At 36.7% G+C, this 26946-nt stretch overlaps 1 protein-coding gene and 2 long non-coding RNA genes across 8 annotated transcripts; 2 read left to right on the top strand and 1 right to left on the bottom strand.

Annotated features, from left to right (window-relative positions):
- Positions 1-8139: 8139 nt before the first annotated feature.
- On the bottom strand, positions 8140-17984 carry LOC112193744. Of its 6 annotated transcripts, none has more exons than XR_005808648.1 (5): positions 10393-11044; positions 9640-9894; positions 9505-9543; positions 8694-9407; positions 8140-8590 (listed from the first exon to the last, which is right to left on the bottom strand). XR_005808648.1 is itself a non-coding variant. In XM_040516868.1 (4 exons), exons 1-4 carry the CDS (start codon positions 10546-10548, stop codon positions 9027-9029), a joined length of 831 nt encoding a protein of 276 aa, XP_040372802.1. In that variant the 5' UTR covers positions 10549-11044; the 3' UTR covers positions 8633-9026. The 6 variants fall into 6 exon arrangements, 1 of the variants encoding a protein (XP_040372802.1); XR_005808650.1 differs by lacking the exons at positions 8140-8590; positions 8694-9407; positions 9505-9543; positions 9640-9894; positions 10393-11044 and adding exons at positions 11278-11301; positions 14893-14957; positions 15261-15324; positions 16136-16190; positions 17901-17982; XR_005808651.1 differs by lacking the exons at positions 8140-8590; positions 8694-9407; positions 9505-9543; positions 9640-9894; positions 10393-11044 and adding exons at positions 14780-14794; positions 14893-14957; positions 15261-15324; positions 16136-16190; positions 17901-17982.
- A 2344-nt stretch (positions 17985-20328) lies between these two features.
- Positions 20329-20730, top strand: LOC112192247. The gene is made up of 3 exons (XR_002933459.1): positions 20329-20379; positions 20488-20561; positions 20699-20730. It is a non-coding gene; the product is annotated as an uncharacterized LOC112192247 (long non-coding RNA).
- A 7-nt stretch (positions 20731-20737) lies between these two features.
- LOC121052149 lies at positions 20738-21402 on the top strand. Its single transcript, XR_005808183.1, has 3 exons — positions 20738-20796; positions 21022-21099; positions 21336-21402. It is a non-coding gene; the product is annotated as an uncharacterized LOC121052149 (long non-coding RNA).
- Positions 21403-26946: the final 5544 nt, after the last annotated feature.

Genomic DNA, 26946 nt, shown 5'->3' with positions numbered 1-26946 from the left:
ATCTCTCCCCCTTTTTGTCTAGGAATGACAAGGGGCCTAATCAAGATACTCAATGCGAACACCAGCCGGGAGAGCAAAGTGATAGCCGCCCATGTCAACAGAAAACGGTGCGAAGGGACCTTCAATAAAATGTAGCACTGAGATGACATTGTATAATCAAGGCCCAATATGAAGACCAATGTCAAGTGGTGCATTTGATATATTGTACCCGGTAAGCTGCAAACACAACCAAGAACCCTAGAGGTAACATGAAGAATGGATCAAACCATAGGCGAACAGGGTGTAGAGGGCAACTCCCCCTCAAACTGAGCCAAAAGATAAGATGCAAAACACTAACCCGATGATGAAGCAAGCAATGAGAAATGACTAGATCCCTATGAGAGTAGTGAATCTCAATGAAGTGGGCAAAAGCGAAGAGTTTAACAATTTACTCACTTACGGCGTTAGACAAAAAGAAACGAGAACCAAGAGCAACCAACCAACCTAGAGAATGTAGACACGAACAAAAATATGTGATCACTCAACTTGAATGAATAGTGAACAAGAACCAATGTGGGGTGGAACTCTACCGAAGTAGCCAAACCGAGGCCTCAAAAACATGTCCACATGCAAGGATCCATATCATTTTTTTTTTTTTTTTGTTTAATGGAATCCGCATCCTTATAACACCCTTCTCCCGTTTTTTTTTTTTTTTTTTTTTTTGACATTTAAGCACAACCTTAGTGACCCATGTAGCGAGTTTTACATCAGTGGCTCTCAGACCAGGTGGTCTTAAGGCACTAAGTATATCAAGGATACCCCAAGGACTTATCAACTCGAATCACTAGGTATGATATCAAACAACCACCGGGGACCAAACCATTCCTGTTTCTTCCCAAACCTCATATCGTTCGTCACGACCGAGACCTGTTTACTTTGGGAATAGCCTGGCCAAACTCCTTCAAGAGTATATTTTATTTTGGAAGGATCAAGATAATACACAAAAGAAACGAACCCAGTAATTGAGAAACCTCAAGTTTAGACAAACTTTGGACAAAGTGCGATCCCCACAAGAGATTCAAGTGTGCATGTGATGAGATCAAGAGGCAAGAGTGACCACAGACCTTGGTCCAGGCTAGACGCCTAGGTTGGCAGGTGGAGCAAGGTTGGAACACTTGTCATTGGATTACCAGTAAGCAAGAAATCAGAAATCAAATGCCTCAACCACACGCCAAAATTTTTCACATAACCATCACAGGGATTGCAGACATGCATGCAATCCTTATACTAGAATGAAGAAACAATGTAACGAGACAAAACATGCACCTATACTAATTGAATGTAACACACAGTACATGCAAGCAAATGTAACTAGGCTCAGGAATGGAGGGAGAGGATCAGAGTTTAGCACACACCCCTATAGCTTTACGAAGTGATGCAAAACGAGTGTGATCTAGGGGTTTTGTAAGCAGATCAGCTAACTGATGTTCAGTGGGTACAAAGTCAAGTTCAAGTATGCCTTTTTCAACCAGATCACGAATGAAGTGATATCTAATATCAATGTGTTTAGTGCGAGAATGTTGAACTGGATTCTTTGATATATTGATGGCACTTGTATTGTCACAAAAAATAGCAAGCTTACCTTGGCAAAAACCATAATCCATAAGCATCTGCTTCATCCATAACATCTGTGTACAACAACTTCCAGCTGCAACGTATTCCGCTTCGGCAGTGGAAAGAGAAATACAATTCTGCTTCTTGCTATGCCATGACACCAGGTTGTTGCCCATAAAGAAACAGCCACCAGAGGTGCTACGTCGATCATCCAAGTTTCCTGCCCAATCTGAGTCCGAGTAACCTGCAACTTCCACATTAGTCTCAAAAGTATAAAAGATACCAAATTCTGACGTACCTGAGACATATCTGATGATGCGCTTAACTGCCTCAAGATGAGATACCTTGGGATTTGCCTGATGTCGAGCACATACACCAACACTGAAAGAAATGTCTGGTCTACTTGCAGAAAGGTATAGTAGACTCCCTATCATGCTTCGATATAGTGTTTGGTCAACATTCTTTCCAGAAGGATCTTCACTAATTTTTGTGCTAGTGCTCATGGGTGTGGGGACTGCAATTGCTGTTTCCATCCCAAACTTTTTCACCAAGTTTTTTGCATACTTGGATTGTGACAAGAGCATACCTTCTGTCAATTGTTGAACTTGGAGACCCAGAAAGTAATTTAATTCCCCACACATGCTCATTTCAAACTCACTTTCCATCACTTTATTGAACTCTTTCACAAGAGTATCAGAGGTAGCCCCAAATATTATGTCATCCACATATACTTGAGCTATCATTATGTGCTTATGAATTCTCTTAACAAAGAGTGTTTTATCCACTGTCCCACACTCATATCCTTTGCTCAGCAAATGAGCAGACAAACGCTCATACCAAGCCCTAGGGGCTTGTTTCAAACCATACAAAGCTTTCTTAAGTCGATACACATGATCGGGATTGTGAGGGTCTGTGAATCCCTGTGGCTGTTCTACATAAACTTCTTCATGCAAAACACCATTTAAAAAGGCACTCTTAACATCCATTTGATAGACTTTAAACCTAAGATGACAAGCAACAGCAAGCAAAAGTCGAATAGATTCGAGTCTTGCAACCGGGGCAAAAGTCTCATCAAAATCTAATCCCTCAACTTGTGTATACCCTTGAGCTACAAGTCTAGCTTTGTTCCTAGTGACAACCCCTTTTTCATTAGTCTTGTTTTTGAAAATCCATTTTGTGCCAATAACATTGCAATTTTTTGGTCTAGGAACAAGAAACCACACATCATTCCTACTGAATTGATTAAGCTCATCATGCATTGCATTAATCCAATCATCATCACACAAGGCTTCTTTGACATTTTTAGGTTCAATCATTGAAATAAAACCAAAGTGTGAGACTTCATTGATTTTCTCAAGATTATTTTCCACAAAGCAGACCAAGGCAGATTCTCTTACCTCATGGGCTGCTCGACTCCTAGTTTTCAATCCGTCGTTCAAGTCTCCAATGACGTCTGAAGCAGAGTGATCCTTTTGAACTTGCTTATGTCCTCGTCTATGTACTGGAGGAACACCAAATAGTGTCTCATTTATGTCATTATCACCTTCTCCCCCAAGTTGTACCTGATCCTTGCTAAGTGGAGGATAATCTTCATCTGCAAAGAAAGGCACTGAACGAACAATAGAGTCATCAATAGTTACATTGATCGTTTCAAGAACAGCTTTAGTTCTCTTATTGTACACCCTATAAGCTCGACTATTTGAAGAATATCCAAGAAAAATACCATTGTCACTACGAGCATCAAACTTTGCAAGATGTTCTCGATCTCGGAAAATGAAACAAGGACTACCAAAGGTTTTTAGATGACTCACATTTGGTTTCTTACCTTTCCACAATTCATAGGGAGTTTTCTCAGTACCTGGACGAAGAAAAACACGGTTTGTGGTGTAGCAAGCAGTGTTGACAGCCTCTGCCCAAAACATGTGTGCTACTCCAGAACCACACAGCAATACTCTTGCCATTTCAATCAAAACCCTGTTCTTCCTTTCAACTATACCATTTTGCTGTGGTGTGATGGGTGCAGAATATTCATGCATAATACCAAGCTCATCACAAAAGTTAGCAAAAGATGCATTTTTAAACTCAGTACCATGATTTGTTCTAAGCCTAACAATGCAGGTATTGGAAGAGAATTTCTCATTTAAGATTCTTTTGCATAGTCCTTTACAACTAGTAAAGGCATCAGATTTTTCTCTCAAGAAGTTTACCCATGTGAATCGTGTAAAATCATCAACCACAACAAGAATGTACTTCTTACCTCTTATACTCTCCATCTGAATAGGCCCAACTAAATCCATGTGCATCAAATCCAATGGTTGAGAGGTTGTGACTTCATTGATTGCATGGTGTGAGCTCCTTGTCTGCTTACCTAGCTTGCACCCTTCACAAACAATATCTGTTTGTCCACTCAATTTTGGTAAGCCACGGACACCTTCCTTGTTGGACAACTTCTCAAGATCTTGAAAGTTTACGTGTCCCAACCGCTGGTGCCAGAGTTCCAAAATATCATCTGAGGTTTTGATCTTCATGCATACCTGTGACATGTTAGTTTCATTTGCATGAATGCAAAAGCAATTATCTTTGGAGCACTTTCCTCCCATGATACTTTTACCACCATCATCAAGCACAACACAATTTTTCTTGTTGAAATAGACACCTTCATAATCATCACACATTTGACTTACACTGATCAAGTTAGAATGCAAACCTTCCACATACAGAACATTTTGCAAGTTAGGGATGCCTGGTGTGCAAACACTCCCTTTTCTCATTACCTTTGCTTTCCTCCCATCTCCAAAAGTGACAGAGCCACATGTGAACTCATTTGAGAATGAAGTGAACCAGCTTTTGTCACCTGTCATGTGTCTAGAGCAACCACTATCAATGTACCAAGTGTCAGCCCTTCTTGCTTCTAAAACAGTTAAGGCAACAAGACACGTAGCTTCTATGAAGTTCGAATCATTACAATTCACAGATGTATGCAAGCAAGTATTATTAGTGACAATTGAATCAGAACAAGGAAAATTCACAGAAGCAACATGACAAGAAAGTGATCCTTTTTCCACCCAGATTTGTCTCAATTTAGGAGTCAAGGACTTCGGGATTGAAACAAGCTTAGCGATCCTGTTAACCTCTTTCAAATGTTCTTTCAGTTTCACTTGCAAGGACAGATTTTGAACTGACCTCCTAGACACACTCAACCCCTGGACGGTTTTTCTGAGAAGATTACACCTAGGTCGAATGTGACCAGATACGCCACAGTAGTGGCAAACAGGGATGAACCTTCTAAACGTTGAAAAGTTTTCAGTGTTGGGAGTCATATTTCCCTTCACAAACCTGATGGGCTTTGGCTCTTTAGAGGTAGTGCCTGCAGAATATCCTAATCCCTTCTTGTCCCCTTCAGTTTTTCCAATGCCAATCATTTTTGAAACTTTTTCAGAACCTATGGAAAACTTGGAGAACCTTTCTTGTGATTCTTTCAAGGAAAGCTCTAGACTCAGTTTTTCAGAGGACAGAGAGTTAACAAGACTAATTTGAATATTCAAATTTTCTTGTAGATTCTTTATACGATCAACATAAGCAATTTTCTCAATCTCCCAGTTTTCAGTACAGGATTGCAGACGCCCAACAATCCCCTCCTTCTCTTGTTCTGCCAGACTCAGTTTATCGCTCAAAGACTTATTGAGCTTCATCATTTTGGTTGAGGCTCTGCACATCTCTTGATATTTGTCTGCCAAGGCATGATCACCTGTATCTTCTCCATCAAGATCCTCTCCTTCAGACTCGCTTGAGGGTGGATGATGCAGAGCAGCAGTCAAGGCAACATTTTCTTCTCCATACTCAGAATGAGAGTCAGACTCAGAGTCACTCCAAGTAGTGTTCATGGCCTTATTTGACCGAGCCTTGAATCTCTTATTTCCACAATCGGCCGCAAGATGACCGAAACCCTGACACTCAAAACACTTAGGTCTATCATTAGAAGATTTCTTATGAGTGAACCTAGCAATAGTGTCTTTTTCTGAAAAATAGTCACGACTCAGATTTTTCCTAGAATTAGACCCAGAGGAGTTCTTGGCATCTTGAAAAGACTTACCAGACCTGAGAAATTTTTTATACTGTCTAGACAAAAGAGCAAAATCTTCAGCAGTAAATTCAAAATCACTATCCTTTTCCTTTACTATTTCTTTTAGCTTTTCATCCTCTTTCCTAACAGCATTCAAAGCAATGGTTTTCACTTTCCTATCTGGCTTGATTTTCATTTCAAAAGTTTGAAGATTCCCAAGAAGTTCATCTAAGGTATAGGTATCTAGATCATGGACCTCTTCAATGGCAGTTTGTTTGTTTTGAAAGCTCAAAGGCAAGGACCTAAGGAATTTCTTAACGATCCTATTCTCAGCAATAGGATCACCTAGGCTATCACACTCATTTGTCACATTTATGAGCCTAGAATGAAAATCATCAATGGATTCATCATCTCCCATGGTCATGGTTTCAAACTCAGTGATTAGTTTCTGAAGTTTCTGAATCCTAACCCTTTTGTTTCCTTCATAAGTCATTTGAAGAAGGTCCCATGCCTTCTTTGCAGTCTTACAAGTTCCAATACGTTTCTTTTCTTTCTTAGAAAGAGCCGTATACAAGCTGTACCGTGCTTTAACATCATTGTTATAGTCACGCACTTCAGTTACTGACCACTCATCCCTCGGCTTAAGTTCTTTTACAGTCTCAGAACTCTCAGCAGCTTTAGACTTAGATTCCTTTGTGGGAAGTTCCCACCCAGTTTCAACGATATTCCAGATATATTCATCTTGTGAATGCAAGAAAGCCTGCATCATAACTTTCCAATGAGAATAATCCTCCCCATCAAAGAAAGGTGGACAATTTATAGACCCTGAACGCTCTCTATCACGATCCATCCTAGACAACCCACGGATCTCACTAGAAGAACTAGTGACTGCTCTGATACCAAATGAAAGTACTAGGATGGCCTAGAGGGGGGGTGAATAGGCAAACACGCTGGGATGTACGCACAAAACCTAAACTGATCTCAAGGGTTGTAATAAGACTGCTATCCCAAGACAATGAAAAATAGAACAAGCAGGAATCAACGTGTTAAGCAAACACACATATATGAACCAAAAACCCAGAAGATGTTTGCGCAGTAAAAATCCTCAAGGTGAGGTAAACAACTGCGTGGCCTCAACTCTTGAAGGCCAAGTGCTCAAGCACACACTATAGGATAGTAGTCAAATTACAAAGTAGACTTACAACCTCTCGGATAACACTGGACGCGGTTACCTCTAGCTAAACTCATTCAAGCCGGTTGAACTACTTCACACCAATTTGCTCACTGCCTCTAGATGCACTTCACACGTATCAACTCGTCAATCTTCAATTCTTGAATATGCTTGACTCCTAACTGAACTCGTAGGACTTCCAAGACATACGAATGATATGGATGATGTATGAATGAATTCTTGACTCACTAATTCACTTAGACATGGAACAAATGAATTAATGATCAAGATACAGCTTTGCCTTATGAAACAAAAGAACTTTTCTATCGTGCAAAAGCTACACCCCATGAAACCTAATGCAAAACCTATATATGCAACGAGAGCCAACTCCCCCTAAAACCATTAGGGTATCATCAATTGTATTAAACAGTTTGACACCAATTAGGAAACAACCTTTCCAAAAAGATAGCATGATAAACAAGGAATATTTTATCATGAAAGATAAAAGATATATGCATAAATAACGCATCAAGGACTTAATGACTGACATAACCACTTGAAATAACCTTCCTTTGGAAAACAGAACACACAGACAACGTACCATGCATGGACTCAATATAGACTACTAACAGATTGATGCACAGCTGTCAATCCCAATACTTAGTTATGCAAAATGCAATGAATGAATCTTACCTGAAAACTTCCATACGAATCAGTAGGATCTTGTCATGCGTTTCATGCCTTGAACTTTAATTCCAATTATTAAGATCATTCTTCTCAAACACGCTCTTAAGCTAGAACTCTCTAGTTTTGTATAAAGGGAATGCCAACATACAAGTTTCAATACTAACAAATGTAAAGGGTAATCTTGTGCCTGCGCAATGAGGAAATTAGAGAAAACTAAGAGTAAGTGCACCCGTTGAGCTTGATCGGTCAAGACTATTCACTGATTTTTTGCCTTATATTTCCACTATTGAGCTTGACCAGTCAGATACTGTTCACAAAATGTCACGACTAGTCAAGTTTTTAGTCAAGAACTCGACTAAAAACTTGATTAGTCGTGACATTTTTGGGTGAAATGGAAATCTGAATTTGGAGCAAGTTCCCCGAAAAAGCGACCGTCAAATACAATTCAATAAAATTGTCTCAAAAGATAGCAGTCGATCAGTTTGTATAATTAATCCAAGGAAAAGATAAACAAGTACTACAATGTCTCAATCAAAAAGTACTTGTGCGCAACTCCTATCATTCATGACCACATCAGTCCATTAGTAGCTTCTAACCTTCATATTATCATATATAGCTCTCTTAGCATCTCTGAACTATCACAAAATAAGAAATAAAAAGCAAAGGCAATCAAACAAGTAGTCATTCTTCATTAACTTAGTTTCCTACAACAACTTATTGAGAACCAACTAGCTAGAGAAATTTTGTCAATGTTAACAAATTATTTGGGAAGAAATATACACATAAGAGTTTAAATGCATACCGGAGCTCTAAAAGAAAACCACTTTGTCTGCTAGCCATGCTATTGTAGTACCAATAGCATCTTCAATAATTTCCAGCTCAGATGATGGCCTCCAAAGGGATGCAGTGGGGACTTTCGGTGTATCTACCCAAACTCTCATAGCATTAGGCCCCAAGGGAACAAAATGAACAACCTGATCTGGATCACTTGAGGACCAACGTCCTTCAGCAACTATTTGTCCTGATCCACTAACATCCATCAACTTGCACCTTTTCTTTGATTTGGAGTTGACACTCTACCAAGTTTATCAAGAAAAAATATATTGAGTTGAGGACAAGAACCACACACATATGTTCAGCAATGATAATTAACAATATACGGAAAAAAAAAATTATTACCGAATGAGAGGATGCAATTTCACCATCTTGACTTTCTGATATCTTTTCCAAAACAACTTTGTTAGCAGGCCATGCTATAGCAGAATTCACAGCATCTTCAATGCATGTCATATCAATTGTAAGCCTCCATAAAAACGCTTCATGATTCTTTGGAATATCTACCCAAACTATCATGGCATTAGGTCCAAGAGGAATACCATTTACCAACGCTTTTGGATCACTTGAATGCCAACGTTCTTTTGCAACTATTTCATCTTTTCCAGTCCAATCAAATAATTTGCACTTGTTCCTTGAGTTGTTGTACGAACTCTATCAACAATGAATATACAAGAGTCACAACATACTAGTTATATAATAAAGGATACAACAACTTAAGAAAAAAATAAGAGGATATGAATATTTTACCGAAGGCATAGATAAATTGTCTTGTTCGTCAGACTGCTGATCCATTTGAAAAATGACTCTGTCAGCAGGCCATGCTATTGTTTTACCTTGAGCATGTTGAAAACAAAACATATTAGATGTAGGCCTCCAAAGAAAAGCATCTGGTTTATTTGAGATATCAACCAAGACTTTCATTGCATTAGGTGCCAAGGGAATTTCATTGACAGACTCTTCTGGATCACTTGAAACCCAACGACCTTCAGCAACAATGTCCTCTGTTCCACTCCAATCTAGTAGCTTGCACTTATTCAATGAGTTGGTGTTGACGCTCTGCAATTTAGGAATGACAAACACTATAATCGATATAAGTTTTGGTTGAATATTTAATGCCACATTTAGTTCAAAGATGCAACGAAAATAACTTTACCATTGGAGATGTTTTCTCCCCTTCCTCACTTTGTTGAATCTAACAACAGAACAAGTTTGGTTACAATTAATAAAAAGTTTCAAGCAATAGCTGGAATTTTTCCTTTTCATTGATCATAACATAAACAAAACTTACCTTATTTTTCACTAATTTATTGACCAAGTTCTCCAAATGATTTATCCTGTCTTGCATGTTAATTTGTTGCTCTTGCATCTTAGCCACATACTTGTCCTTAGTCTGAAAGAATGCCAATTTGCTGATGGTCATTCCTCTTCCCATTCCTCTTAGTCGTCCAGGTTTATCGTGTCCTAAGACTTTAGACAGAGCATCTTCTCTCACATTAGTTGTTGAGGATGATGGCAAATCACTTTCAACTACATTCACCCTCTCCTAAATAATTGAACATATAAATAATATCAATTGTTAGAAACCCAAAACATTTAATAGGTTAATAAATTTACACAAAACTCTAGATACATAATGCATGCCCTTACTATAGTTTTAGAAACTTCAGTGTTTACTGGTTTACCATCCTTTCCGGTACGTGATCTGATCCAAACTTTAACTCTAGATACAGAAGAAGGGTCGGCACTATTCCTTTTCTATAAGAAAGAAAATAAATTTATTTCAGGTTATGAGAGATTAGTCATTGGAGCTCTAAAATATGTCAACTGCAACATAAAAATGCATATCAGTATGAAATATATGTATCACCATATCTTCTGCCAATCGAGCCATTCCTTTTCGACTACATGTGTGTGGGATTTGCTTGCGCCTAATTGCCTTATACTTATCACTGACAGCCTGAAATCATTTTATTTTAGCATGATTATAACTGTACAATCTTTCACAAGGAAATAGCTGCTATAGGACTTTTTCACCGAGTACCTTAAATGCTGGACTAGTTTTTGCACGGATGAACCTTTTCCACTCTGCTCTACTTTGAATGTTCTTAAGTTGGAGTCGAAGTCTTTCTCCTTTGTTTTTGGCCTCCTGTATTTGGCTCACTAACCTTGACTTTGAGGCCCTCCATATACATCCCATCGATTTAAATATGACAGCCTTCTACCATTCCTCCTCCAAGTCAAATCTTGCCTGAAGATTATATACAATTAGCTAGAAGACATTTTAATAAAAGAAATAAAGAAAGCTAGAGGTAATTTGTATGAAATAGCCAAACTTGTCATTTATAATAGAGATCACCGACCTAATATTTTAGAAAGCATTAGCAAAGTAATGCAGCAATATAACAAAATTATAAAATGCTAGTATGAATAACTTGTATGTCAGAGTGAGGCTAGAGTAATGGAACATAATACCTGAATTGATTTCCACAAAACTACTTTTATGTCATCACCAAGCTTCCTCCAATCGTGGAGTGTTACAGGTACGTGTTCTCGTACAAGTGGGCCTAAATAAGAAGACAAACTAACTGAGCCCTCACCACATGGTTCACCTTTATCAGTAAATTCAACATGAATTTGACTTCCAGGCTCCACAGCAATATCTTTCATTTTCGTTGGACCCCTAGTTTTCTTAAGTCCTCTCAGGTCTACAGCTGAATCTTGTGACTGTGGTGCATCTTCTTGTACCACTTCTTTTGTGGAAGGTGAGTGGTGTTGGATGTTAGGTTCTGGACTCTCATCACATGATTTTAATGTATCTTGACATAGTTCTGGACTAACTTGTATATTCTTATCCCCTACATGAGAAACCTTTGATGCTTGTGTGGCTTCTCGAGCATGTTTCCTCTTGTGAGAACTTCTCATCTTTGCATCACCAGCCATTGTTATTCACCTGTTCAAAAAAAGAAAAAATAGCTGTAAGTATATATTCATTAACTTAAAATTAGGCATATAATATATTGAAGAGACAAGCATAGTAAGTTCTATAATAAAAGCACAGCAAATTCATGACACATGTTACTAACTTTGTCACTACTAAATTCAGCCAAAATGCAAGCTAAATCAATCACTCTTGAACCAAAAAATAACCCAGATCATGACTAACTTCGTCACTACTATGCCTTTACACAAATATGCCTTCACAATCCTCCCTGACATATCTTATTTCATCACTAGACTCGTCAATATCCATGTCAATTTCTGGTGGCATTGAGGCTACATCTGCATTTTCATCGTCGACCTCTAGCTCATGGTAACCTCTTGGTGGTGCCTTCAATACAACATACCAATTAGAGGAATCATCTTCTCTTGAATAAAAGACTTGTTTTGCTTGAGATGCTAGGATGTATGGATCTCTCGCAAATGATACTTGACTTTGGTGAAGGTTCACAAGGGTAAATCCATCTTCAACCTTAACACCATTACCTTTATTTGCCCATTGACACCTAAAGACCGGAACATAGAATACGTGATAGTCTAATAATATTATATCTGTCAACATTCCATAGTAAGTTGATAGGAGCATTTTTATGCGACGTTTTAATAATTATTTCCTCATATTTTTCTTAGTTATTTCCTTTATTTAATCATTTTTAATTTAGTTTTTATTTTATAGGTACATTGAAATAAATGGAGAAGAAATGAGTTGAAATGAAGAAATGGAGTTTTCCTGGTCCTACTAGGAATCCTAGTCAACGCAGGAATCCTGATGAGGCTTGGAAACCTGAAGGCATTAGGAGACCACATGATGACGTGGGAGATATTATGGGGAATTAAAGCTGATTTTGCCATGAGAAATTATGGAGTTAATGTCAAAAATCAAGAGATGATCAAGGATAATGATGCCATGGAGAGATTTAAGGGAGAAAAAGTCCAAAACAAGTCCAGATTCATTCCTATTTTCACTCAAGAGTATTTTGGCCGAAAATTAAGAGAAAAATCAGATTAAATCTTGGGAAAATCAGCAATAATATATTTGGAAAGATTATGGATTTATTTTGGAGCTTTTTGATTGGTTGAGTGACATGGCAGAGCTGACATGGCATTCTGTGATTGGTCGAAGCTGTGTGGCATGATTGGATAGTTATTTGAGGAGATAAATCAGAAAATAATCATGCAATTAATTCAAAAATAATCTCCCTAAATCAAGGTGTTAAATTGGAGGTTTCTTATTGGTTGGATGACATAGCAGAGCTGACGTGGCGTTCTCTGATTGGCTAATGCTGTGTGGATCAATCTTGAAGACTTGGAGACTAAGTTACCATCCTCCTATAAATAGGAGCATTCTCTACACAATTTAACACACCATCACACAACAACACCATCACACAACAACACCACCACAACAAACACCTCTTCATTCAGAAAATTCTCTCCATCCTTTAAAGCAAGCCACGGATTTCAAGCAAGGCCGAAGCAAGAGAAGAAGGAGCCGTGACCTATTCCTCCACCATCCACCATTGAAGACTTGCTTTCAAGCTTCAAGGATCACAACGAAAATCATCCATCCTCATCTTCCATCCACGGTGTAATTCGACCTCTACTTTGTAACCTTTGCTTTGAATTTCGTTGGTTTTGTTTTAGTTGACATTCATGATTGAACAAAATTATTATTTCTGGAATTTTTATGATTAAATGAGAATTTCGACTCTTATATTGTAATTCGAGAGTTGCTTATGTGAGTTTGTTTAATTAAATTTGCTTTATAGATATCTTTTGTATTTTAATCTTATGTGGTTCGAAACACTTAGGGTTTTGATATGAATGGTGCTAGGTTTAAGAACATGAAATCAACTTTTTGTTTTGTGTAACTTGAATCGAAGTAGTAAAGGTTTTGGACAAAAACCGAATTTAATTAAAGAGGATTGCAATTAGGTGGACTTTTTCATACTAAGTTGCACACTTGAGTTGATAGCCTTTCTTTGTTCTTAATGTGTTAAACATGTCATGATTGACTAGCTTTCTAGGGCTTGATTACATGTTTGATAGGATTAATCTTTGTGCTTTCACTTAGGTTAATTAGCACTGAAAAGTAAAAAAATGGGAAATTATTTGCTTTCGAATATTTCACATGATCAACTCCTTTCTCATGACTTAGATGAACAATATTAGGATTTAATCGAATTTGATCATAGTTTCGGTTTTGATCTTTGTTCTCTCATTCCACCCGTGTATATATGTTTTTACATTTTCTTTATTTTATTTATTTTAGTTTTTAATTTAATAATCCTAAAACCCCTTTTGTGTTCATTTGTATATGTTTTTATTCTTTGTTTTATTTTTGTAAATAATACTTTTTACTTTTATTAATTTGTTTTTGCAATTACAGGTGTACCCTCAATCTCCGGAATAGAACGATCCCTATTTACTATATACTAACGATAACATTTCAGGGTTAAATTATGCGCTTGCTTTTAGCGTATCATAAGTAACCAAATCAGGCACTTGTGCAGTATCTTTTGCGCTTGCCCTACACATTCTAGTTGCATCATAAGTCACCCCACTGTTTTGCGTTTCTCTGTCAATATTTTTTGTGTGAAACCGCTGCCCGTTGACAATATACCCAGTAAAAGACAACACACTACTCCGTGGACCATATGCAATCCATTTCAATGTCTCCGAGTGATTATTTGAATCAATAGAAACCTGTTTACAGTGTAAAAAGATATGAATTATTTTAATTAAGTAGAGCTACTAAGAAAATGAAAATTAATAAAAATAAGGCAGGGAACAGTTCACCTAACCTTCTTTTTATCCATTCTGCAAATTTTTCAGTATGTCTATTCCAAAGTAAGGTTGCATCATTTCTAAGGCGTTCGTTTGACTCTTGTAACTCCTCCAAGTGTATGCTAGTAGTAGAAAACTAAATCAGTACTTCCAATTGATATCTAAACATACTGAAACGCTGGAATAATATAAAATGTAATTTTACTTACTCTAAATATGGATCCACCACAACTGTATTCATTAACACAGCAAGATGTGCAATTTTCTTCTCTCTATCACTTAATGTGATCGATGTGGCTCCAGAAATTGGACGACCTTCGAGAATCACTTCATTGCCAAAATCATCATTGCGAACTTGTTTTTCCTCCACTTGATCCAAAAATTGGGCAGCTCTAAATAACTCATATATCTCATCATTGACCACTTCCTCATTTTTATGACCATTAATTATCTGATCCCCATGCTCATACCAATCTTTTCTTTGTTTGTACTTGGCCTCCATTCCCCTTGTAACCAAATGTTCAACAACAATACTGCCATGCTGATGATCTACATTGCGACAATCTATGCAAGGACATAAGATCATTTCAGGGTTTCCCAGATTCCTTGTGACCGTTTTCACAAAATTCCATGCCCCTTTCTTGTACTCGGGATCAGCTCTATGATCAAACATAACAGAAAAAGAAAAGAAGAAAATAATGTTGTTCTATAATCGAAGTTTTCAGACTCTATATCAGCCAAGTACAATAGTTTTTACCTGTGAAGACGCACCCAACCTTTATCCAGCATCATATATTCATGTAATTTGTAGGCAAGCAAAATCTAAAATTCAAACAACAGCAACTACTTACGAGTTATGGAAGTGCATAAAATTCGAAAGCAATTTCTTTATTAAACAAACTATTCATTGTGGAATTAATTACATATACCATATACTATCTGAGGTACATGCATAAATTAAAATCTATAAATATATATTTATCATGCATATATAGAATATGGGAAACAAGTGAGACATGCAATAGGATGTTCTCACTATATTTTTTCAATTAATGTACCATAGTTTCTTGATACGTAAAAGGAAGAGAGAGGAAGGAGGGGGGGGGGGGGGGGTGTGGAACTTACTACTTGTGTTGAGAAAACAATTTCAAACCAGCTATGCCACACGATCCTATTGTCCTTGAATATCCTAGCAGCAATGTTGAGATTTAATTAAGTAACAAATAATAAATCTAAAGTGTTAAGAAATTATGAGGTTCACATATCAGATTGAGAAAGAAGTAGCATTATAGAAAGAAAGAAAGAAAGAAAGAAAACGAAAAAAAGGGTCTAACTGTGAAAACATTCAAGGGGTGTGTGAACAAATGAACAGGAATATGATAGAAGAGAACCCTGGCACAAATGCCTTGGTTATACCACACTAAACTTCATTAAAAATTATCTTTATTGATCTTACAACCTTTTCTAATAGAAGAGGATGAGGCGTTAACTCCTAAGTCACTAAACAAGCTAATTGAAATAGCACACAATAACCACCAAACATGAGTCAAAGGCCAAGGTTCTGTGTGCAAGTCACTTTGTGCAGAAAAGCTAATCACCCTAACTGGAGTCAACAACTTTATACAATTAGAATCATGTTAATTTATTACATATATACATCTGACTTTTTAGGAGAGCAATGATCAATGAAAACACACACTTGAGACAGTAGAAAGATACTCAAATAACTATGAACACACACATATTTGCACAAAAGCACAACCATTGAAGTTGCAACTTCTATACTGATTGAAGCACAGTCATCTCTAAGTTGATACGGAACGGTTATCTGATGGCAAAACCCAAACTCCTAAGTGTAACAATATTCAATGAGCATGTAAGGAGTTGGTCCACATGCGATCCCACACTTTTCATAGAGATAGATCCATGTTTAGTAGCTTTCTATAATAAACATTCTTTTTCACTTTGCATTATCTGGAGTTTTCAGAGTTGAGAAGTACCTTTGTTGCTTACAAGCTCAGCCCACAACCCACCAGCTCCAGCATGGTTAATCTCCTGCAGCGAAAAGCATTTGAATACATCCAGAATCATACACCATTGAACAAGCAACCACAATGTTACTCCTATAAACGATTTTTTTTTTTTGCCAGCTGAATTTAAAATTCCAATACAAAAAAGCAGGAAGAGAATTTGCAGAATATGTTCACAGCAAAACTAATTTAGCAATTAGATCCCAAAAGGATTCCAAGTGCTACTTACAAACAAAAGTGCTTTTATTTTACGAGAGTCGACCAAAACAAGAAAACTTACTCTCCACTACCCGTCACCCAAACTCTTCTAAAACAGAAACTAAAAGAACATAAAGCAAGACAACCTTAGATGCTAAACAACCCGAATGGAAACCCTTCACTTTTGAAAACTTCCTCCCTTTGCCATCCCACAATTTAGTTTCAAGAGCAGAAAAATCAAACTCTCATTCCCATTCATTCATCCTTCTTCTCCTTCTAACACTCAATCGAAACTCACACAATTCTATAGCTTCACTCTCCTCCAATCTAGAAATACCCAATCGCAGCCTTTGAGAAAAACCCCAAACTCACAAATTCTCTCTTCTCAATCCCTTTGCGTCTCGCCCTTTGTACTTCTCATTCTTCTTTCTTTTTCAACTAGTCACACTCCCCTCCCCTCTCTTTTCTTTCTTCTTCCTCTTTTCATCTCCCTGTTCTCCCTTTTCTGTTCCCGTCCTCTTCCTCTTCTTTCTGGTTTACAGTCTCAAGTTTAGAGATTAGAAGTTTTACTAAAGGTTTACTGAGCACCTAGTTGCCCAGATATATAAACTATGATACAATTAATGCCATCAATTCTTCAATTGATTAACCAACCAAATAATCTATCCATTACCACTGTCATCCATCAAAACTATAAAAACAAACAAAAAGGCAACTTACATACTACAGCATTACACAAATAGTTCAATTAGATTTTTAATGCCTAAAAACAAATAAAGGAAGAAGAAATAGTAAAAACAGACTTGTGATAAACATGATTGAATTGATAAAATCTTATGACAAAATTTAAATTTTGTGTCAATTGATTAATCCAAATGTTTTAAAGAAGAAACTTAATGCATAATTTTAATTAAAAAATAGACTTGTGATACAATACTACACCTTTAGACAACAATGTAGTGTAGAATTTTAGCCTGTGTCAAATAAATTAATCAAAATCAAAGGATAGCTAAACATTAAAAACCACACAACTAATTCAAGGAAAACAGTTTACAGTCTCAGGTTTAGAGGTTAGAAGTTTTACTAAAGGTACTGAGCACCTAGTTGCCCAGATATATAAACTATGATACAACGCCATCAATTCTTCAATTGATTAACCAACCAAATAATCTATCCATTACCACTGTCATCCATCAAAACTATAAAAACAAACAAAAAGGCAACTTACATACTACACCATTACACAAATTAAAGATATGTTGCAGAAGAAATCTATCGGAATTGAAAGTTAATGGAACAAACACATATCAATTCAACATTGAATTTCACAAACCATCAAATTTTTATAGGCCAATTGGCAAATTGGCCTCTTCTTTCTGGTTTCTATTTCTCTTTCTTTTCTCTCAGCAACCAAAACCAACTCCAATAAATCAGCGAGGACATGCCTACACACAGGATAAGCAAAAGTCAAAAATAAGCAAGAGAGAGCTGTTGGAACAAAAATCTATCATGACCAAACGAACGAAGCGAAACGAACCTCCAAGAAAATTCCAAAGAGAGTTGGAGATACTGGTCGTTCGAATGATTGAGAAGCATCAACAAGCAGCTCTACTGTCTAGTTTGAGAAAGAGCAGAGAGTCCCCTCAAATCGCCTCGCTCAATCAAAACTGCAAAAACAACAAATAACTTTCACAAACACGAAATCAAAGCACCCAATCTTTAAGAGACAGAAAAACCCATCGAAGAAATCAAGGGAAACAAAAACCCAAATAGATTAAAACTCAGTCCAAATACCCAATCTCACTTGTGAAAGAAAACCACCAGAACATGAAGCTTAGAAGAGCAAAACATAAGGAATAGAATAAACTCACCTCACAAGAATTGAAGAGAATGGCAATGACGGCAGCGGCAATGATGAAGGGGAGTAAGAGGATGAGAGGAGGAGGAGAGAGAATGACGATGAGGGTAGCGGTGGAGTGAAAACGCTCTAAGAAACTCCCGTTGTTTTTTTTATTCATTCTATAAGCTAAATGCTCTAAATCAATAAGCCGAACCGCGAAACCAAAATTTTTAATCCCGCCTTCGCTTTTCTACTGGCGGTAACCTTTCCAGTAATACCATAGCATTTCAATATTGGGTTTTTTTTTTTGGGTCTTAAAAGTGACAAATAATAGCACTTAAGGGAAAAACGCTATTAATTTGTGCTATCAATAAACAAAATTCTTGTAGTGTTGATTTCATCACTCAAGAGTTCTATGGACTCTCTTTAAAACAAGAAAATCAGAAATAGGAAAGTTCAAAAGAACAAAGTCCCTAAAACAAAATAGGAAATATTTCCTAAAATGAAAGAGGAAAGTTTCTAAAATGACTTATCCTTCATTTACACTCATTTATGCTCTTTTTCACCTCTTTTCTCCATTTCTGACCTTTTGTACCTAAAAACAGAAACTATGTTATAGTTAGTGATTTTAAGAGAATAACTTAGCCAAATGAGGGAAAATACATATTAAAAACGTCACACTTTGTGCTCCTATCACAAGAAAAGACCACTTCCCATTGCCCTTCATTGATAAAATGCTTGAGAGGTTAGTTGGTCATTTTTTTGTTGTTTTCTTGACACTAGGCCAATAACGTCAATATACAACACTTTTTACACAACGAAAAAAAAAAGTTGTTGTGTGATGATAAAAAGTCAATCATGCAACACATTTAAGAACCTTCCGTTGTATAAGGCCATAAAAATTTTGAAGTTTTTATCTAGAAGGTGATTGCACAACACTGACAAGAATATTTCGTTGTGTGAATGATAAAAAAAAGAGCGGCAGATTTCCCCCCCTAACTCGACACAAATTTGGGTCCAAATATGTACTACATTACACAACAGAATAATTATATTTGTTGTATGAGAGTAGCTTGCAGAATGTCATACAACAGTTTTTTACTTTGTGTTGTATGATCAAGGAATATATATTGGGAAGGTATGGATGCACCCCCAAATGCCACTTATTCCCCCCAAAATGAACAAATTTTAATTGACATGTAGGTTACATATATCTGTACTCCTACAACGGAATTACTTATTTATGTTGTCTGAATGACAAATGCCTATCTCTCACCCCAAAACTAATACTTTGATTACATATAGGCGGGAACTTTCCCTCCTTACTCCATTCACTCAAATTTAATCCCTACATGTTCAGACAACACAACTCCATTTATATGTTGTCTGATTCATGAATACAAATAAAAAGAGCCAAATGCCTCCTTTTCATAACTTAATTAGCACTAGCGACTTTGTCTCCCGCTTAGACAAAATAGCTATTTCCAATACTTGGGCAGTCTTTTCTTCGCATCTCCTCAAAACCATCGATTTCTCCTGAAAACACCATCGATGGCATGGAGTTAGGCTGGCTTGGAGTCCTTTTCAACAATTTTGTTCAACCTATCATCGCGGTACTCTTACTTTGATGAGAGAGAAAACAAATCTGAGATTTCTCTCTCCCCATTTCCATGGCTGCAAGCTCCAGACCGGGTATTTCGTCTGCCCCACAACACTCGTCATGGCCACCGATCTTCCACTATCGACTCCGTCTCCGCCGCCTTATAGAAGTCACCACCACCTCCTGTAATTTTTGAAATTTCTCCCTTCTCAAATTCTTCATCTCCATCTCCTTTCAATCTCCAATTTAGGATTTCTGATTTGATCCACCATTTCCCCCAATTCTCATAAACAAACTCTCATCAAACCTAGGGTTTTATTTCAATTAACCTAGTGTCGCTCTGAAGAAGTCTCCGGTGAGGCACCCCCTTTTCTCTGAAGTGGAGCAAGTATAGAGCAAACCAAGCGTGTCCGATCCAGAAAAAGTGAAATCGAGGGCTTCTTCAATTCTCTACCAGCTTCTTCTTCAATCTCTCTCTCTCTCTGAGTCGCAGTCAATGAAGCTGTTACGGTTAGCGTTCGTTATTGTTTGGATTGGTCGCCATCCTCATCTACATCACCGGAGTCTCCGATCTCTGTAAGCATCTCTCTCTCTCTCTCTCTCTCTCTCTCTCTCTCTCTCTCTCTGTGTCACTATATAAATATATATGCATGATGTGTATAATTTTTGATTTGTGTGATGCAGATGAGATCAATCGGCTCACCGATGATGATTTGGAAGCGCTGCAAAATCTGCAAAGCCGTTTCCAGAAATGTGTGGTGAGTCTCATCTTCTTCATTCTTTTTAGTCTAAATTGTGTGTGTGTGTGCTTTGGTAAAATTTAGTAATGTATATGCGGAATTTGAAGTGATTGAAAATCAGTGTTGTTACTCTTGTGCCTGGTCTACCTATACAGGCTGCGAATGGATTAGGTTTACAAGCTGAGAGCCTGAGACTAGTAAAGATTACTGCGGAGTCACCATGACATTTCCTAGTGACACCATTCCTAAATGGGTGAGCATTTCTGAATTACACTTTATCCAAAAATCAGTGTAGCTGCTTATTGATTTAGTTTACAGACAAGAGCCAATGTTAAGCGCATTTTTGTATTGACTTACAATCTCATCAAGCAATACTCTGGAAAAATTTGTGTTTGCTTGTTTATTGTGTGCTATTTGTGGTTGATGATTTACGTAAGTTGATGACTCATATATTGTCTGAATTTTTGTGTACAAATAGAAAGATCTCAAAACCAATGAGCTTGAAGGTTTATCGTATGAGTTTAATCTGTGTGAAGCTTTGGCTACTTGGGAACAGGTGAGTACTGTGTTATGTCTGCTAGCTGATGCATGTATCATTCTTAGATATGTGCATAAGACTTGAGAACTTAGATATGTGCACAAGACTTGAGAACTGATATCTGTCGTAACTGTGTCGTCAAATCAAACATCCAGCCATGCATGTCAAATGTATTTTATTCTGTCTGCTCTGATCTCTCTTTCAGCTATCAAATTTGATTTCGTTTTATGCTTTACAATTGATTTGTTATTCAGTGAGTTGATTGCTCAGGTGCGGAATAGTACCACCATTCTCACTTGGGAGTTCATTGATTCTTTACCAAATGGATGGGAGGATTATGCATGGCGTAGGATTAATAAAGGAGTACTACTGTGAGTAACACACATGAAAACCTTTTTCAGAATAAAGCAGTCTTGGATAAAGCAGTAGTGCAGCAATGCAAGGAGTATCATCAGGCATCAGATACGATGTCAAATACAAAGGTCAATACCCAAAACCCTTGCTTGTGGCAGAATTTGAGAAATTGAAGCTTGGTGTGTTCTCTCTTGCTTTCTTCCAATCTTTGTACCAATTGAATTTGTGAGCTATACAATTTTGGTTTTAATTGCTTTATTCTAGTCTTTGTATGGTCATCTTGTCTTGGCTGAAATGTTCTTGCTTATAAATTGGTAGGATAAGCATGTGAATCAGTTTTGAGTTTTGAGTTTGAACTGTTGATTTTGTTTTGCTTTTGAGATTGGGTGGTCTGGAGTTGACTAGAGAGGAAGAGAGTTTGGAGTTAGTTGGTCCAAAAGTTCAGAACTGGGTCTTGTTATATTTTAGCAGCATTTATTATTATTAGGTTGATAGTGTGGGCTTTGTAGCTATGGTTTGGTTCTATATGCCCCTCTGGTTGGGTGTTTTGAGTTTAGATTGGAAAATGAGTGAATATGCCAAGACAGTAGCAACTGCACTAATGGAATGGTGCAAATTGTGTAAAATAATATTGAATATTTCCGTGCAAATTGGGTAGCTTCTAGTGCTTCCTTCGCAAAAACAAAAACAAATGGTTTCTTTGTTACTAGTTTTTAAAACCAGAGATTAATTGTTTCTTTTACATGGGAAACATGAACTTAACTAGACCTCCTACCCTCATTTTCATTGTTGCAGCTTGGTGCTTCATACAAAGTCCCAGTTTTCTATTGCTCTCTCTCTTCACAAGTTTCTTTCAGGGAATAGGGTATGAATCTTTTTGTCTCTTTACTGAAATATATAAACCTATGAAAGTTAGCTTCTTTCTCTTTGCAAAGCTACATACTTTCTTTGCTCCCTCTTAAACTTTATCGATTCTGCTCTTTTCTTTTCTTATTGTTGATTCGAAAGTTATGCTTAGATTATTTTTTTTTCTTCTTCTTGTTTATATTTTCCATATACCTTGATTCACATTCTTAATATAAATACTGATTGTGGGTCTTTGAAACAGTTAGGTTGAAGTAAGGTTTTAATTCTTGCAAGTAAGTCGAATAATTGGCCAATTTTTTTTTTCCCTTCTTCAATCTTTTCTTTCTCATCGTTACTCATTGAATGGGCTTAACCAAGTTTTTCCCTTCTTCAATCTTTTCCTTCTCCTCGGTCTCTTTATGCATGTTCTTATCATTTTTTCTGGAATTCTCACCCTTTCTCCTCTGATCTGCTTGTTAAAATGGCTGCTGTCATTGTATCTTTCCTTCTAATTTCAGCTTTTCAATATGATAATTTGATAAATACAACTATCATTTTTTGAAATCAAATGAAGACATGCATGTTGCATTTGATGAAAGTGAAGAACAAGCACAAGCTGCATTAAGTGATATCATCTCTTGGGTGTCTATCTGCTCAATTTTTTATTTTTTTTTTAAATTTAGTAGTCCGTACAATTATCATCTTATTATGGCTTTCTTTGTAACCTTTTTATAAAGGATCCTTCTTGAGTGCAAAAAGGTGCCTTCCTCCTGGAGACATGTTTACCTTAAGAAAATTTTGGAGCAGAAAACTTTTCCCAAGAAAGTTGTATATTTATTTGTTTGTTTGATCAAATTGTATTATTTGTTTGTATGCTTACACATATATTATAGCTCTGCTTCTCTTAGTGTACAAGGCTTGGTAATGTTACCTTGCAATGTTTTCTTCTATTTTAGCTTTAATTAGTTTGAATCATTCCTTCATAACCTTGAATTTTGCTTATTCTGTTTGCAGGTTTGGGAATATCTAGTGAAATGTTGCCTAAAGAGTCACTAAGTGATCAAGCATGGAATACCAAGCAATGAAGCAGAATATATTTTCTTTCATCATGTAAATTCAGCTAGCTAGGAAACTTTATAGCAATGACATGTTACTTGAATTCAATATTTGGTGGATATATTGGAATTTTATTGATGTATCACATTGCTTTTGGCGTAAATATTAATTATTGTTCATTGGATAATGATTTCAAGCACTAATATAGTAAACTTCACACAATTAGTCACTGTTCATTAGGTAAAATGGAGCATTATTATCAATGCACAAAATCCAGAAAAGACGATTATCACACAACAGAATTTCTAATGTTCACACAATGAATCCTTATATAACATGCAATAGTTCTAACAAACATACGTTGTCTGATTTACAATCACACAACTGTAATAACTAGAATACGTTATCTAAAACTAACACACAACAATAAAATTTCCAAAAGTGAAGTATGAAGATAACTCATACAACAGAGAAAATAAAATGCTGTTGTCTGATTCACCTTTCATACAACGGCTAGGAAACAACTTTCGTTGTGTGAATGATGCCAATGACATGTGCAGCATGACTGCGCGGCAACTGTGGCTGCCATCTGCCGAGAAAAGGCACAACAGTTTTAACCAAATAAGTGTTGACTGTTTGTGATTCACACAACGGGTTTCCACCGTTGTGCCATTTTTCATCACACAACGCTCCGATACACAACGGAGATCGTCCAAATCACACAACAAATTTGGTCTGTTGTCTGTTCGCTTTTTTGGCCTAGTGTGATGAATATTCTAGATATAACCAAATTTGGATAGCTCAAGAGGATCAAGAGAAGACTACCTTCACTTGCCCTTTTGGCACCTTTGCATATCGTAGAATGCCATTTGAACTTTGCAACGCCCCAGGTACGTTCCAAAGATGCATGCTTTCCATATTTTCTGATTATATCGAAAAGATTATTGAAGTTTTTATGGATGATTTTTTTGTTTTTAGAAAAGATTTCAATAATTGCCTTAATAATCTTGAATTGATTTTGGAAAGATGAATTGAAACTAACCTTGTCTTGAATTGGGAAAAATGTCATTTCATGGTAACTCAGGGGATAGTTTTAGGGCATATTGTCTCTGCTAGGGGTATTGAAGTTGATAAAGCTAAAGTAGATTCTGTTAAATACTTACCCCCTCCCACTTCTGTGAGAGAAGTTCGTTCTTTTCTTGGACATGTAGGATTTTACAGGCGCTTTATCAAGGACTTCTCTCAAATCTTAAGACCCTTATGCAAGCTATTGCAAAAGGATGTGGCGTTTGTCTTTGATGAGGAATGCAAGCAAGCTTTCGAAAAGCTCAAGGAGTTGTTGACTATAGCCCCTATTATGCAACCACCAGATTGGACTCTTCCATTTGAGCTTATGTGTGATGCCTCTGACTATACAGTTGGAGCTGTCCTTGGTCAACGCAAGGACAAGAGACCTCATGCCATATACTATGCTTCCAAGATTTTAAATGATGCTCAATTAAATTATTCCACTACAGAAAAAGAACTTTTAGCTGTTGTTTTTGCTTTAGAGAAATTTAGATCTTATTTACTTGGAACTAAAGTGACTATTTTCTCTAATCATGCAGCTTTAAAGTACTTACTTTTGAAGAAGGAAGCAAAACCAAGGCTCATACGTTGGATTCTTCTTCTACAAGAGTTTGATGTGGAAATCAAGGACAAGAAGGGAAGTGAGAATGTGGTAGCTGACCACTTGAGCCGAATCATACATGATCAAGACGCCCTACCTTTGGTTGAGACGTTTCCAGATGAACAACTCTTCGGAATTCAAGTAAGTAGCCCTTGGTATGCGGATATTGTTAATTTCTTAGTTACAAATAAAATCCCTAACCATTTGTCAAGTCATTTGCACGCTAAACTTAGAAAAACTGCTAGGCAATATATGTGGGATGATCCTTGTGGAAAATTTGTAATGATGGCATAGTTAGACGTTGTGTTGATGAATATGAATTTAATGATATTTTGTCTTTTTGTCATGCTAAAAATTGTGGGGGTCATTTTGGATCTAAGAAAACTGCATTAAAGGTGTTAGAATCCGGTTTCTTTTGGCCTTCGTTGTTTAAAGATGCACATTCTTTATGTATGACTTGTGATAGATGTCAAAGAACTGGAAACTTAGGACCTAGAAATCAAATGCCCTTGACTAATATCTTAATTGTCGAAATCTTTGATGTGTGGGGAATTGATTTTATGGGACCATTTCCTTCATCTTATGGTTTTCTATATATCTTTCTTGCTGTTGATTATGTGTCAAAATGGGTGGAAGCAAAAAGCCACCAGGACTAATGATTCTCAAGTTGTTTCAGAGTTTATAAAGACTAACATCTTTGCAAGGTTTGGAATGTCAAGAGCAATTATTAGTGATGGAAGGACCCATCAACTACTCACTACCCATTGATCATTCATACATGTGCATTGGTTCTCTCGAGATTAGTAGAGAAGGTGTTGATGCATGAAGAGTGATAGTTGCAGATCATTCAAGTGAACAAGGTAGTCAAGGTTCAAGACAAACACCTCATTAGTCAGTCTAGTGATTGTAGCCGAGAACAGTGCTAATTGTGTTTGTAAATAAACGTATCCTTCATCATGAGTGAATTGATTTGATTTTGGGTTCTTAAGAGTAAGAGCCCCACAATGTTTTTAATCTCAAATTTGAGATTTTCACTGTGTAAACAAAAGTTGTGTGTTCTATGTTATTTTTTATTTCTGTCCAGTAAGAATTGCAGCGCACCTATCAATCCCTAATACCCAAAAAACACTTTTCGTCCTAGTATTTTCAGCAAAGAACACCAGTTTCTAAAATTAAACCTTAGGACCAAAATATACTCAACACTAAACTAACTGCATGATAAGAACCAGACATCTAAAACTGCAGATCGTTCAAAGTTATTACTCGAACAAGTAACTCATAACAACATCTCAAATTCTCAAACTCGTCAACTAAAAAGAGTGGGTGAAGTAAAATCATGATCTAACCAATCTGGAAATTCGAAAAGGCAAAATTTACAAAACTAGGCATAGATATACAAAGCTAAAGTGAATGATACATTCAGGCAAAAAAAAAAAAAAAAAAAAGGTTCAATCTGCGAAGTGTTTTTCTCTAAGTCAGTGTTGAACAATTATCTTGTACTTCTGTCGGGGACTCTTTTTTAGTCAGGAAGTGGATGGAGGACTCTTCTGGAACTGTTTCTTGCATTACATAGGGTTCCTTGTTTATTGGGTTCTTACAGCTTGTTCCAAATAGTTGCTTGGCTTGTTTTTCCATCAATTTCAGTGTGGCTTCATTGTTTGGGTCCTCGATTACAACATAGAGTCTATAACTGCACATATACGTATGGTTAAAGAATTTAAAAGGATATAGCAGGAAGTTTAAAGCTAAAGTGTAAGGCTGGAAGTTTATTTTGAGCTGTTGCTTCATTATTTAGTTCAGCAATGTGTAGTAATAGATCAGTGAATAAGTGCAGTAAAAATAGTTCCTTTTTAGAGGTAGTTTATATGATATTATGCAAAATTTAAATAGCATTGAAGAATGATGAGATTACCATGGAAGAGGTAATCACATGCCCTGTT

This window comes from Rosa chinensis, chromosome 3 (genome assembly GCF_002994745.2).
Source record: "Rosa chinensis cultivar Old Blush chromosome 3, RchiOBHm-V2, whole genome shotgun sequence".
Taxonomy (NCBI): domain Eukaryota; kingdom Viridiplantae; phylum Streptophyta; class Magnoliopsida; order Rosales; family Rosaceae; genus Rosa; species Rosa chinensis.
Note: the sequence above shows the minus strand (reverse complement) of the source record. Positions and strands in the feature narration are given on the sequence as shown.